Source organism: Limanda limanda, chromosome 16 (genome assembly GCF_963576545.1).
Source record: "Limanda limanda chromosome 16, fLimLim1.1, whole genome shotgun sequence".
Lineage (NCBI taxonomy): Eukaryota > Metazoa > Chordata > Actinopteri > Pleuronectiformes > Pleuronectidae > Limanda > Limanda limanda.
Genome location: NC_083651.1, coordinates 17,553,686 through 17,568,006, shown reverse-complemented (window position 1 = coordinate 17,568,006; position 14,321 = coordinate 17,553,686). Strand labels below are relative to the sequence as shown.

Here is a 14,321-nt window from a genome sequence, read left to right as displayed (position 1 = left end):
GGATATTTGCGGTGATTTAAACATGCTGCACCTTCACCCGAGGTGTTGGAGGTATTTTCTGGGTCCCCGTGCCAGAATAACCAAGAATCCTGTGTGTCTGCCAGGTTGATCATGTGGATAAGAGCGGCCAGTGTGCGCTGGTCCATGCGGCTCTTCGAGGACACCCAGAGATTATCCAGTACCTGCTGGAGGTGGAGTGGAGCGCCGAGGGGCAGCAGCAGGACAGCGCTCTGAAGAACAAAGCTCTGCAGCAGGCTTTGATAGCAGCCTCCAGCATGGGACACACACAGGTCTGACTGACACACATTTTACTTTACACTTTCCAGTCGCCTCATGTATAAAAACTCTTCATGAAGCTGAAGATATGATAGAGAAACTCAGGTGAGGTTTTTATGTCCTCGTAAGGAAACCATAGCTTTTAACAAAAATAAATGAATATGAAAGAGAACCTGCAACTCTCTTGACGTCAAGCGAGAACTTCTCTTCCTCAGTCTGTGTATCTGTCACTCAGAATCTGTGCGTTTGTCACCCTGTTGCACAATAGATTTAATTAATTCTGTGGAAAAGGCTGCAAGAAAGTGAAAAACAATTATTTGATCCGCCTTATAATTTAGAAGTTCCAAAATGAATGGGCGGATGGGTCATTTCCCAGCCCTTCACAAAATGTAAACAAACCAGACTAACACACAAACAAATGCTGATGGAAAAACATATGGTCCTTAGAGGAGCTGGCTACTGACTCCCACATATATAAACACTATATAGTGCAAAAATGAAAGTTTACTGAATTGAAAGCACAGGAGCACGACACTTAGCCTTTCTTGTGTACTTCCGCAGCAACGAGAGCAGATCGAAATTTCAATTAAATCTGAGCACATCTTTCCCTCAGTAAGGACGTCTTGAAGTTTGAAGTGTTATTTGGCCTTGTATGTTTGAAAGCAGCATTCAAGGATCAACCACAGCGCACTGCCTTTGGCTGCCCAGGTGCAATTTAGGCTCAAGGTTTATTTTGGCTCCCTCATTAGCTGGAAAGGGATCCCGAGGCCCGGCTTAGAATAACAGAAGTGGGCCAAGCCAAGCTGTCAACCCACATATAGAAGGAGACCCCATTAAAGTTCAAGTATTAATCAGATTGTGCTCAACTCACCTCACCTCCCAGAGAGGTTCAGGCAGCGGCGGTGCTCTCCTCTCCTCTGCTGTGATTAATTAGTAATAATATATTGCTCAGGCAGCAGTATCTGATCTTTTTTGTTTTTGTACGTTCCATAACCTCTTGAAGTATTATTTGATATCTTGTTCTAAAACAGTATGCCATTAATCTAGGTTTCTCTTTTGGCAGGTTGTGAGCAGCTTACTGGCTTTGAGTAATGAGCACGCTGTGCAAATTGATAGCCACGACACTCTGTGGGGAGAGACAGGTATGTTTTCATCCATCTTTTTGCATTACATGGCTCTGCTGTCTTCTCATCTGCTGGTTTAGCATTCTGGACCACACTGCTGTGATCTCACAGACTCGGATCCCTCTCCTCCACACTAACGCTCTCAGCCATGCCAACCGTTCCAAGTTCTCCTCTGCTGTACTTTCCTGCTAAAAGCATTACTTATTGTGGTCATGTGGGTTTCTACTCAAAGTTTGGTCAACACAGCATTTCCTCCGAACAATCATTTTCCAACATGCTGCTGGTATTTCAGCTACACCATCCCTCTGGTGCTCTGTGTTAGGATGCTGCCAAGAGTTTGGGCATTTTTGAAGTCTCTCCACCATCTGTTGTATGCATTGCTAGTCATATTTAGGTTTTGAAGGGGGTAGTGCAGTAGAATTACATTTGGAACAATAGACTTTCACTTTAACTGTATGCATGTAGCTGGTGATTTTAGTTAAACCATTTTTCTGAGACTTCTACAAAGACTGTGCCTGATTTAATAAAAAAGATGACAGGAAGTGAGAGACTACTATGAAGTATAGGTTAATTTGAAAGAAATAATAATATGAGTTTTCGTGAAGAAAGTCTTAATATTACAAGGAGAACGTTGCAAGAAAAAGTAATTGAGGCTATGTGTCATTTTAGAGGGGGATATGAGAAGTTTCTTTTATAAAGATTTCACAATTCACAGAATACATTCCTCTTTTGTGGAGGAGGAAATGTTTGGCAGAGGTCAACAGCCAGGCCATCGTTGGTTCCGTGTGATATCAAAGAGGTTTAATTTTTCTCAAGAGAGAATGAGATTAATAATCAAGATTTTGAATCCAGCAGAAGTGAAACTCCAGTGAGCATAGCTTATCCTTGCTACCTTTTTCCTATTTTTTTTGTTTTCTTAATATTAATACTTTTTTCTCATTAAATGTTTAATTTATTTTCGTAAGATTGCAGTTATTTATTTTTCTACAGCATGGCCTCAATACTCTGAAAATCAGGATTAAAAGTCATTGGCAGCGAGGCTGTTGTTAAAGAGCCTTCTGAGATGGATTGAGGTAATGGTGCAAAAAGCCGTGTGGAGCAGTAGGGAACAATATAAAGTCTAAAAGCAGCAGCAGGAGGAGGTGACGATGGCGGTCAGCTGTAACACTGGTTACATGAAAGCTGAACAAAGTAGCACAGAGCAGAATTTTATTCGACAGAAATCGTCCACTGCACGTCCACATCTATAGAATTATAAAACACTGTGGAAGGATCCAGGCATCTTGATCGATTTGTTGAAGTCATTACGGAGGTGATGTTCTGATGAATGCACTCAAGTACTAAAAATATTTCTGATTCATTATGTGAGTGTGAGACACATGTAATGTTCTAGCTACAGATTTGTTCATGGTTTTTATGGAGACATGGTTTGAAATGTTTCATCTCATCTTAAGTGTGAGTTTTATGCTGCGAGTTCAGTGATCTGAGCTATAAATGTTCAAATCGCACCTCTTCTAATTTGACAGCAACCGTGATACTTTGATGCTTGTTTTTGCACCGTCATACCAGAATAGATTAAAAAAAAGAGAAGAATTTTAATAATAGTCTCTTTGTGTCTATCTCAGTTAAAAGCCAGCAGCGTTTATCAGTAAAAGTTTGGTGCTGCTCCAGGAATGTAGGTCAGCCTATTAGTGGAGAGGCTGTCCACAGCGTGGTTAACGGGCGCTGGTGCTCTGCTAAATGACGGAGGGCTTTTAGACCTTATTACTGTCCCTGACACAAAGAGTCGTCACTCCGAAATATTCCTCAACACAACTGCTGCTCTGTTCCCACTGATGTGACTAGAATCTGTGTTCTGGTACAATAGAAACACCTGCCTGCTCCATTTGGAAAACATATTCCCGTTTTTTAAAAGCTTCGGTTCACATTAATGAACCTGATATGTAGCTTAGCTGCGAAACCAGGACCTGTTGACCACTGGTATAAATATTAGTAAAGATACTCTCACATACAATGGAGCCACCTATAGCTTGAGTCCAGTTTACATCTCACTACAACAAATGTGGATGTAGATTCTGTTTTGCGTTTTGTGTTTTAAAAAGAAACTAACTGAATATCTAGTTGTGCATCACAGATATAAATGCAGCAGGGCAGGAGCTCACTACCAGCAAACAGCATAAATGATTTTCACTTAACGATTCATGAAAACTCAGTTCCACCTCAGTTTTCTGCCTCTCAGCGTGTAGGTTTAATTTAATAATCCATCCTGTTAGTAGCCGATGCTCTGATGCAGAGAAAACCAGAACACAAAGTTCCTGAAATATCCACTGAAAAACTGGCCTTTCATCGTTCTCTCTGATTAAAACTTCCACCAAGAATCTGTCTCTATCTCCCATTTAAAATTCAGTGGAATATTACATCTTTATGCAAATTGACCCAGGGTCTCTTCTGCTTAAACAGAGGCAGGCTCATTGCACTGCAAATCTGTGCGGGCTTCATCTTTTAAAATCCATCGAAGGATGTAAAGCTCCTCTTGTTATGCAAAGAGCGCTTATTTAACTGCAGACAATCATTCTCATTGTTGTGAACACGCAGCAGCAGTAGGATTAGTAAACAAAATTCTGTTGAAAACGTGGATTTTTACATAAAACAAATTATCATTTTATGACATAATTAGTTTCCACCCTGTGGTATGTACAGATAACACAACAACCTATATATAGTCATAACATCTTACAGCAAATGTATATCAATGGTGGCACTTCTTTGAATGGAAATAATACATTTAATTGGAAGCATACATATATATTTATGTATGGGTCAAGATCTATCATCAGTTTGACTGTGAGGGTAGAGTTATCTGTTTACTTATCTGTGTAGTAGAGTTTGTGTGTTTATTAGAATGGCTGCCGACTGCCATTAATGTTATTTGTATGCTTTTGTGTTGGCAATAGTCATTGCTGTTTACTGTTGGTTCATATTTCATGAATACCACCCATTTTCACAGGTCATCTTTTTTTTTGAATAAGAAGTGGCTTCTCTCCTGGGTTTATTTATCAGTGTTATGAAGAAGAGATTCTAAATTCCAGACTATTATAATGCTTGTGTAAAAGGAAGTGGAATTTACGTGATGAAATGATTCTAATTGTCACAAACTTTCCGCTCATGAGCTTTTATTTGCTAAATTAATTTCTGCTTCATTAATTTCTCGCTCTCATTGTTGAACACTGAATCTCGAGTTTGTTTAACAGAGGTGAAGGCAGAGCAACATGTGCTCTGTAAAAAATTAACCTCTGCTACATCTCCAGGCAAAACAGGTTTTCCATTTTACAAATCACAAACAATGTCTCTGTGTTGCCTTTTATAAATTGCCTGCAACCTTTTGTAATTGACATTTTTGGCAATTATTGAACCATATGTAATTGAGTCATTCATGAATTTAGCCCTGGGAATAATGTTAGACCCTTAAGCATTTTTTAAATTAATATCTCAAACTGATATTTAATTGTTATTGTCGGTGTGATGAAGTTTTCTCCAGCGTGGTGGTGAAATGTAATTTTTTTTTCTGATAGTTATTATTTAGAGGCACTGTCAATGCAGATATGAGGGTGAAGCTAGAGGAGCAGGCAGAGGAGAGCTGAGTTGAGGCCGATGAATAGTTAAATGTAGAAGATACGATAAATGAGACAGGATTTTATTGATAATAATGAAAGCAGAAGAAGTCACAGCTTGTGAGTGTTGATGCTGTGATATAAAGAAATATTTTGTTGAGATTACTCTCATGTATGGAATAAATGTTATAGCAGGAGGTTGTGTGACTGGCTTAAATGCCTATTTCACACTCCAAGACTTTAAGCCTGATTTTCCACTTGCTGACAAATTGTGGAACTGCAGCTCCTTTTCATAGGCAATCACCAAGTGCTGTGTCATCTCTTCAAGAACATGATAAAAAGACTCCAACTAGATTTCTAGTCGCTAAATATGAAGACGAATTGGAGACACACTAATCAGAGTAGAGCAGAGACACTTGTCAGGAGATTCTCCTTATGAGATGTCATGTATTTATATGTTGTATAAAACCACAATGACTGCAGTAGAGTTTGGAAAAACCGACACGAGCCTATTGGGAATTTTCTGGATCCCGATGGTATCTGACGGGCCGAGCCGGGTTTGGATAAAGGTTTTGAATTGATATTCTGTTTTGGATCATGTCTCATCTGCTTGGCTGTTGTGACTCAGTGCAGCTGACATTAACTGCATATGACTCAAGTCAGGTAGTTTTATCTCTGACGGGTTCAGGCTGAGAATTCCAGCCTGAGTCGCTCTGTAGACTCCAAGACTCCCGATCACAAGGCAGCAAGTTAAGTTGTGTCAACTACAGAGGTGACTCGACAACTTTGAAAGTCGTGTAGTCTGAATTTGGAGCATGAAGAACTTCTAAGAATTCAATGAACATCATCCCAGCTGTTGATAGTACGTCTATTGTTCCCCAGTTTCCTCCCAGGTGCTGCTAATGCTTCTCCCAGGAGCACAAACAGGAGCCTAACTTTAGCTGCTCATAGTCACCGTGCTTCGCTGTGCTGCTTGTTTAGGAGATCCATATTTCGAGCAGATGGAGGGTGGGGTTGTTTGGCTCTCGGTGACTGTTCATCCAGACGGATGATGTCAATCAGATACGGCACCGCCGATCTCTCTGAGGTGAATGTGCGAGCGGCGCTGTTGTGATTCTCGCTCTGCTTGTGCAACCAGCTCTCGTTTAAAACCGAACCCATCTGCCGCCGCACGTCAGCAGCCGCAGATTAACTGTGAGCATCTGAACATTTGAAGGATCTGTCCCTGCTCTCTCCTCCGCCTACAAGTGTAAATTAGCATTGTTTCCCTTTTTTGTTTAAAATGCATTAGACACGTTAGATGTTAAATTCTAGTCAATCTCTGTGTGATGAAGATACAAAATATAAACACAAATTGTTTGACTTTGTTGTGCAATGTTCCATAAAATGACTGATTCCTCATCTCTCTGTATAAGACGTGTGGAGCTCGAGGCAGGAATTTAATGACATTAATAAGCATAAAAACCTAACCGTCAATTACATTTCTCTGCTCGTCTCTTCCTGGGAGCGAATGGAGCAGCACACATGTCTTCATGTTCACTTCTGTTCCTGCTTCTCAGTGAGCTCTTCAGCTGAGTGTCGTTAAGTGAAATGGTTTAAATTCCACTTGTATTTCACTGTAACATGTTCCTGTGTCTGTGTCCCGCTCTCTGCTCTCTTTAGGCTTGACAGCGGCTGCCGGTCGGGGGAAGATGGAGGTGTGCAGCTTCCTGTTGGAGCAGGGGGCGGTGGTGCAGCAGGTCAACCGGCGGGGGGTGTCTCCCCTGTTCTGCGCCGTCAGACAGGGACACTGGCAGGTGAGAGAGGCTTAGCGGCGAGAAACCATTCCACTGCTGCTGAATCTTCTTCAAACAACTCGTGTGAACTTGAATTTGTAAATACTATCTGTTCATCGTATGTTTCCTGCTCTCTGACAGATCGCAGAGCTGCTGCTGCAGCATGGGGCCGACATTAACATCAGCGACAAGCAGGGCAGGACCCTGCTCATGGTGGCAGCCTGTGAGGGTCACCTGAGCACCGTCGAGTTTCTGCTTTCTAAAGGTGAGAGACAAAAACATCATCGCCAGCATTGCCAGGCACTTCATATCTGCCGTAGTTGACAAAGCTCTTCTGTTTCATTTGTCTTGTAGGTGCATCCCTGACCTCGATGGACAAGGAGGGGCTGACCCCCCTGAGCTGGGCCTGTTTGAAAGGACAAATGAACGTCGTGCAGTTTTTAGTGGAGAAGAGTGCCGTCATCGACCACACGGACAAGAACGGACGAACTCCGCTGGATCTCGCCGCCTTCTACGGAGATTCAGAGATCGTGAGTGACACGGGTTGAGGCTCGCCCAACACTCACACATGTAAACAGACAAACTTCATTTAGCCTTAACTGAGAGCCTTCCCTGCTCTGTACTGAACACACAATGTTCCGCATTAACCACACTCTCCACTGTCAACAGACACAGTGCGTCTCTAACTCTCTGCGCCCTCACGCAGGTCCAGTACTTGGTGGAGAGAGGAGCAGTGATAGAGCATGTGGACTACAGCGGGATGAGGCCTCTGGACCGGGCCATAGGTTGTCGGAACACGTCGGTGGTGGTGACCCTGCTGAAGAAAGGGGCAAAGCTGGGTGAGAAGACGACTTAAAACTGTTTGCAGTTACGGAAATGTTGATGTTTTTGGTTTGGAAGAAGTTGGGAGAAGAAGCTACCGACTCAGACTTAATGTCTATTTTTCGCATTGACAAAAATACTAAAAGGTGACATCTCTGTCTGCGTTTCCTGCATGTCATGGCTCTTCTTTTTCATCCTGACGTTTGCATTCTTCGGCGTCTGTCGCATGTTAAAACCAACATCAACACGCCCACTCACTTGCTGTGATTTTCTGGACCAGGGAGCTGGCAGCACAAATGCCTGAAAATGTCCAGAGCAACTGACTCAGACATTTGCGTTCTCACATACAGCTCCTCCAGTAAAAGTCTCTGGTGTAGCATTTATTACTCTCAGTATTTTGTGTTGTTTTTCTCTGTCTCAGACGCTGTCATGGTGCTAAGAATAAGCTCAGACTAATTTTGTGGAATGTTGTGGAGGAAAAAAAAACCTCCGCTTCCATTCCTGCTTTTCAATCTCGTGTGTGTGTGTGTGTGTGTGTGTGTGTCCACCCTCTCCCTCGTGCTGCAGAGCTAATTTAAGAATGTGACTTATCATCTAAATTACATTCTTAGAGGTATCTGGGTCTGTGGCTTATCTGCGCTGCACTCTGCTGTCTTGGAAAAATAAAAGTTAGACCTTTTAAATTCCCCTTCAGCACAGTTAACACACCCTGCATGCGTTTAGTGCCCAAATTACACGGCCATTTTAAGCTGAGTGACACGTAATTACACATTGTCACGCCTCACTTTTTTTCAACACATTTTCATTTCACATCAAATGACTCCTCTTGTTGTCAAACCTTTTCTCCTCACTCACTCTTTCCCTCCCGACTCTCTTTCTTTTTAACTGCTTTCAATAAAACTAAGGCTACAGAACGTCTCCTTACGATCGATCAGGTACAATCTTTAGGTAACTTTACCTTGTACCAATTCCAAGAGAATACAGCGACCGTCTGTTGGTGACAATTACAACCTCCTAACCCGTCTTTCTTCCCTGCTCTGCTCTCCCTCTCTTCGCCCACAGGGAACGCTGCTTGGGCCATGGCGACCTCCAAGCCTGATATACTGGTCATTCTTCTTCAGAAGCTGATGGAGGAGGGAAACCTGCTTTACAAGGTAATGTGACCTACCACAGAGCAAACTGCACTGTATGTATTAAAGGTTTCTTATTATTCTTTACTAAAAGAAGACAAATGTGTCTATTAGAAGAGAAATATCAGATATTAGGGCTTGGCAACTTTCCTGTGTTCCTGTCATTAGTACAGCCGGCCCTCAAACTAAAAGCTCAATAATATATTAATATATTTTGAACCTTTCTAATGTTGCTATTGATTGATTTTTTGCGGTAATTATTGTTATTGTTTAATGGTTATGACCTTTCAGATATCCTTTTTCTTAAAATATAGAGCATTTTTCAACTTAGTTCATCATAACGTAATGACTGATCTTCAAGCTCAGTGAAATGTAGAGAATGAATGGATGTGTATGTTCCGCACTGTTTACCAAAGGAGCCATTACCAATGCCTGACATAAAACAGATAGAGTTTTATGGCAGACATTACAAACCTGTCAAGTGTAGGGATGTGTATCGTTTGGTTTTAATCCGATACTGGTTCCTAACCGATACTTTTAAAACGATACCGGTGCCTAAACGGTGCCTGAACCGATACTTTTTTCAAAAAAAGTGCACAAAATGATGCTTGACTAAGAAAGGCTTTTTTTATTGCCAAATATATTAACTGTTTAAAGTAGATTATAAAAATAAATAAATACAAAACCCTTTTTAACTTAAAACTATGAATAACATACGAACTGTTAACAAAAGTTTACACTATACTTAAATAAATACAAATAAATACAAAACACACACACTCTGACTCGTGACTCTGACCTCGGTGCCTGAGCCAAATGAAGACTGAGGGTCGCTTTTCACTCACTCGGAGACCCCCGTGTCTCCGCGGCGGGGGCTGTCGCAGGGGGGGCTTCGGTTCTCGGTACCCAACCCTAGTCAAGTGTAGTGTGTGCGTGTGTTATGTGTGATTGATGAGAATGTGGAGCTCAAGCCAGAGAGCATCCATTGCATCTGCTGAGTCCCATGCCTCTCGCTCCCCTCACTTCTTCCTTCTGGTTTCCTCCTCTTCCTCGCTGCATGTGTTGCCCTCCGTGTGTCCTTCAGAAAGGGAAGATGAAAGAGGCGGCCCAGAGGTACCAGTACGCCCTGAGGAAGTTTCCCAGAGAAGGCTTTGGCGATGACCTGAAGGCGTTCAAAGACCTGAGGGTCTCGCTTTACCTAAATCTCTCCCGATGTCGCCGGAAAACCAATGTAAGCCTCTCAGGAGACCCTCACACTTTGTTTCTATGTTCCTCAATCAGTATTCTTTTTTTTTAGCCTGATCTCATTGTCTTGTTATTTATTTATCAATGTAATGAATATCAGGGAACAGAGTGTAAATTGATATTTGGTGGAAGAACAGACTTTTTTTTGTCCCCAGTTGACAAAAAAATGAATCTGTAACCACGATGATTTGAGCATGTGTGGGCAGGGAAGCTTACCGGTGTTCAGATAGTAGAAAGGAGGAGGTGAGGAGGTGAGGAAGAAGCTTCACATGCACCGGGCAGTGGCCTCAAATCTCAAATCTTCTCGTGAAACAATTTTCAGCTCCTCCTTGTGTCGGCCTGTCCGCTCAGTCACTGTAAGGTGTGATGAGTTTTCTTGTCAGTGGTCAAACCTTTAAAATGTTTTCAGGTATTCAACACGACATCTCAAGAACGCCTCAACTTTGGCAAAAACAATCACTTGGACTCAAGGATGAACAGATTAGATTCGGGTTGAAATGATCTGTGATACAAAGCAGACATGAAACAGTTTTTATGGTTTGACCTTGAGAGATAAAGTCTGCCCTCTAATCAATAAACATAATTAATAATTATAATCAAGAACAAATGGAGACGTGATTTATATTTTATTATGTTAATTTCACTGACTGTAATCAAGCCTTATGTTTATTTTAATACAAGTATCAGGATGACAAAGAAAATGTTCAGACGTGTGTCTTGTGAACAAGGCTTTTCACCGATTGGCTCCTCCCCCTCTTAGTTCTTCTATCAAGCAGAAAACCACTGATGATGGAGACACTGGGTCAGTGGTAAGAGGGGATTGAAGAGTTTCAGGACGAGTTAGAGCTGCTCAGACTTAGAACAGCCAACATCCATCAGAGACTGTTTTACATTTCCTTCATTTCAAATGAATTTTAAATCATGGTTGAAAGATAATCAAGTGTGAGACCATACTCTGTCGATTCAAGCAGCCCTAGTGTGCCTTTAGGTTATATGTTCTTTGTGTGATTGTGTATTGTTGTACTGTTTTTTAACATTATATGTGTTCTTATGAAGTGTGCGTGTTTAATTGTGTGTTTGTCCTCTGTAGCTTTTCTCACCTGCCCGGGGACTACAGTGGAAATGTAGCCAAAACGGCTAAACTGGCTCGTTTACAGAATTGTTTATTGATGAGCATTGTCCCTTTAAACCAGATAAATAATTCAAATGAATGTATTCATGTTCCTCCTCCTGCAGGATTTCGGGATGGCTGAGGAGTTTGCAACTAAAGCACTGGAGCTGAAACCCAAATCCTATGAGGCCTACTACGCTCGTGCCAGAGCTAAAAGAAGCAGCAGGTAAACTCTTCAGCTCAGCCCCAGACCTGCGTCGGTAGTTTTACCTTCTGGTGATAAATAGGTTCTGGATGTTCTGACCATGTCTTTCTCCTCTCTGATCACAGGCAGTTCGCAGCAGCCATGGCCGACCTGCACGAAGCAGCCAAGCTCTGCCCCAATAACCGAGAGATCCGCCGTCTGCTGGCCCGAGTGGAGGACGAGTGCAAGCAGATGCAGCGCCTGCAGACCAAAGGCGGCCTCGCCGGGGGGGCAGGGGCGTCCAACCAGGCGTCAGGAGGCCACGAGTCGGACCAGGAGCAAGACGAAGGACAGGACGAGCCCTCAGAGCACAGCCTCGCCAGGAGCGTGGAAGGCCAAAGAGACATCCTGGAAGAGGAGGAGGAGGAGGAAGAGGAGGAGACGGCAGCACCGGCTCATCACTCCAGGACCGCTGAAGCATGCTGGTCACACAACAGTCACTCCTACAACAGAGTCTTACCCTCGGAGCCTGTCAGCAACAGTGCGGGACATCAGAGTCAGAGTCAGACCCCCACCTCCCCCCCTGGCCCCGGCAGGCTGCCCCCCCACCGGTACCCCCGAGAGCACAGGGAGGCTCTGGCCCAGCAGGGTCTCGTCCTGCAGCCGACCAAGCAGGCGCAGATCGTCAAGACCAACCAGCACATGAGCTCCATGCAGGCCGGGGCCGTGGGGGGGCGCTCGGGAGGGTCCAAGTCCCAGTACGCTCCCTCCAGTCCCTTACCCAGCCGACACATGTCCAGCATGCTGAAGCCGGGACCGGGCATCGACATCAGCCCTCTGCCGTCCCCGGCTGACGAGCCGGTGTACGGGAACCGCATGTCGCTGGCAGCAGCCTCCACCTCGTTGGGTCACAGCTTTGAGAACGAGATCCTCCACTCGCCACAGGTGCCGTACTCATCCTGCAGCAGCAGCTCCAAAGGTGTGGGGCAGGAGAGGCTGTCGTGTCACTCTGTTTCCTCTCTGGATGCGTTGGCCTGCTCGGGTCCTGGACTCCAGGGGAACCACCTGGACGTAGGGAAGGAGGGCATGTGTGGTGCAGGAGGATCCCAGGGGGGGGGCAGCAGCAGCAGCATGCATGTGTCCAGCTCCACCAGCAGCCTGGCGTCCAGCAGCAGCCTGTCAGACAGCGGCAAGCTGGGACCCGACGTCCGCACCAAGACCAAGCACTGCCAGCAGGCCAGCAGGCCGGCTCAGCCCAGACCCTTCATGGGCGTCACCGACAAGACGGCTCGCTTCCAGCAGCAGCTCCTCCAGCAGCAGCAGCAGCAGCAGATTCAGCTTCAGGTCGGCGTGCAGAGCCGCCCGAGCCTTCAGTCCGCCGGCCGCAGCTGGCTCAACCACTCCTCCGACGGGCTGGTCTGTCACAACATGTCAGCGATAGGCCCGCAGCCGGTCGACTGCGAGCCGCCTTACGCCAAAACAGGGAGCACTTACCAGGAGCAGCACAAACCTCCAGCACCTCCGGGTCCGGTGACGCTGAGTATCTTACAAAACGGCATGCACGCCAAGGAATTCACGGAGAAATTCTGCCAAGCCGCCAACTGTTACAAAGAGTCCAAGCCAGCGCTGGCGATGCCGCACACGTTCATGGACAGTAAGCCCAAGCAGCCGGGCTTAGTCCGAGATAATCCTGCCATCCACGTAGCGTCGATGAAACCAAAGCGATCTTTTATAGAGTCCAATGTGTAGAGATGTTTGTTTTTTTTTCTCTCGTACAGTCCATAACGCACACACATACTAGCAAAAATCGAAAGTGGAAAGGTGGATTTAATTTGTTTTAACCCAGCCCCAGACAGAATACAGTCTCACTTTTTAGCCTTGTTAGAAAAACAGTACGCAAGCTGTTTGATTCCCTGTGTGGACGCAGGCGGCGGGCAGTGAACCGAATGCTCCAGATCTCTCTCCTCCCCACCTGTCGCTTGTGGCTCGTTTCATGACACGTCCGCCATCGTTCAGCCGAGCTGGAGACGTTGCACTGAAGGAAGTATTCGGATGTGTACTGTACAGTCCTCACCAAAACAAAACGGTGACAGTGAGCACTTTATATGCAGTTAGGCCGCTTAAACAACACTTTCAGTTCCGGCTTAATGTTATTACGGAACAGTTCCGAGTGAATGGAAATTGAGCTTTGAACTGTGTTCATTACGTCCATGGTGCTGAGAGAAGTAAAGAAGAGGAAGTCCTCGCTGAAGGTCAAAGAACGTCTCAAGGACGGGCATTCCTGTGTTTTACGAAGGATGTTATAGATCCTTGTGTATATTATTATAAATAAGTACTTTTCCTTCTTTTCAGTGAAGGTCTGTGTTCCGTGTATTGACAAGTTCAGACTTGCGTATTTTGAGTTTTATGCACATTGTTGTTCAAAAGGTGTTTAAACGTTCTAAAAAAAAAGCATTTGTTAAATATGTTTGTACATTATATAAATCTCCATTAACATTCAACTGAAATCCTATTCTGTACCTGCTTGTTGTTGCTGTCTAGTTTAATTTATTTACAGCGCCGATGGCTTGGTTAATTGTAAAAGCAATATATTTTATATAGTTATTTTTGCACAGCTACTAAGTCATTTTCTGATTCTCGATAATGTTGAGTTTATTGCATGCTACAATTGCAGTTTATATTACAGAGTATAAAAAAATCTATAAACAGAAATGGTTTTGGGGTTTAGTGCCATCACCTCTATTTTAATATGTACATTTAATGCAATTGTTTCCATGTTTTCAGTATTGTGAGCTTTATTAGCTGTGATCACATACTGTAATAGAACATTACTGCCATAGCCATCATGGGAGAGAGAAATAAAAGACCCTCTGAGGAAAAAACTAACAGGTCTGATGATTATTATTCGAAAACACAAGACTGCTCAGGCCAAGAGTTACTATGAGACTCTCAGTTTATGAAGCAGGACGATAGACTTCATATAAAGATGGGCGACGTGTCTCACTGCTATCAAGAAATGAAGCTCAATTATCCTGGATACGAG

General features: G+C 44.0%; 1 protein-coding gene across 1 annotated transcript in view; it reads left to right on the top strand.

Moving 5' to 3' along the window:
- tanc1b (tetratricopeptide repeat, ankyrin repeat and coiled-coil containing 1b) overlaps positions 1–14,164 on the top strand; it is a 100,357-nt gene extending 86,193 nt beyond the window's left edge. The window contains exons 17-26 of the mRNA XM_061088343.1: positions 105–290; positions 1,340–1,418; positions 6,674–6,807; positions 6,928–7,051; positions 7,141–7,316; positions 7,493–7,625; positions 8,671–8,762; positions 9,823–9,969; positions 11,220–11,320; positions 11,425–14,164. Of these exons, the coding sequence (XP_060944326.1) occupies positions 105–290; positions 1,340–1,418; positions 6,674–6,807; positions 6,928–7,051; positions 7,141–7,316; positions 7,493–7,625; positions 8,671–8,762; positions 9,823–9,969; positions 11,220–11,320; positions 11,425–13,027 (2,775 nt within the window). The 3' untranslated portion in view covers positions 13,028–14,164. The remainder of the gene's footprint in view (positions 1–104; positions 291–1,339; positions 1,419–6,673; positions 6,808–6,927; positions 7,052–7,140; positions 7,317–7,492; positions 7,626–8,670; positions 8,763–9,822; positions 9,970–11,219; positions 11,321–11,424) is intronic.
- The last annotated feature ends 157 nt before the right edge of the window (positions 14,165–14,321 follow it).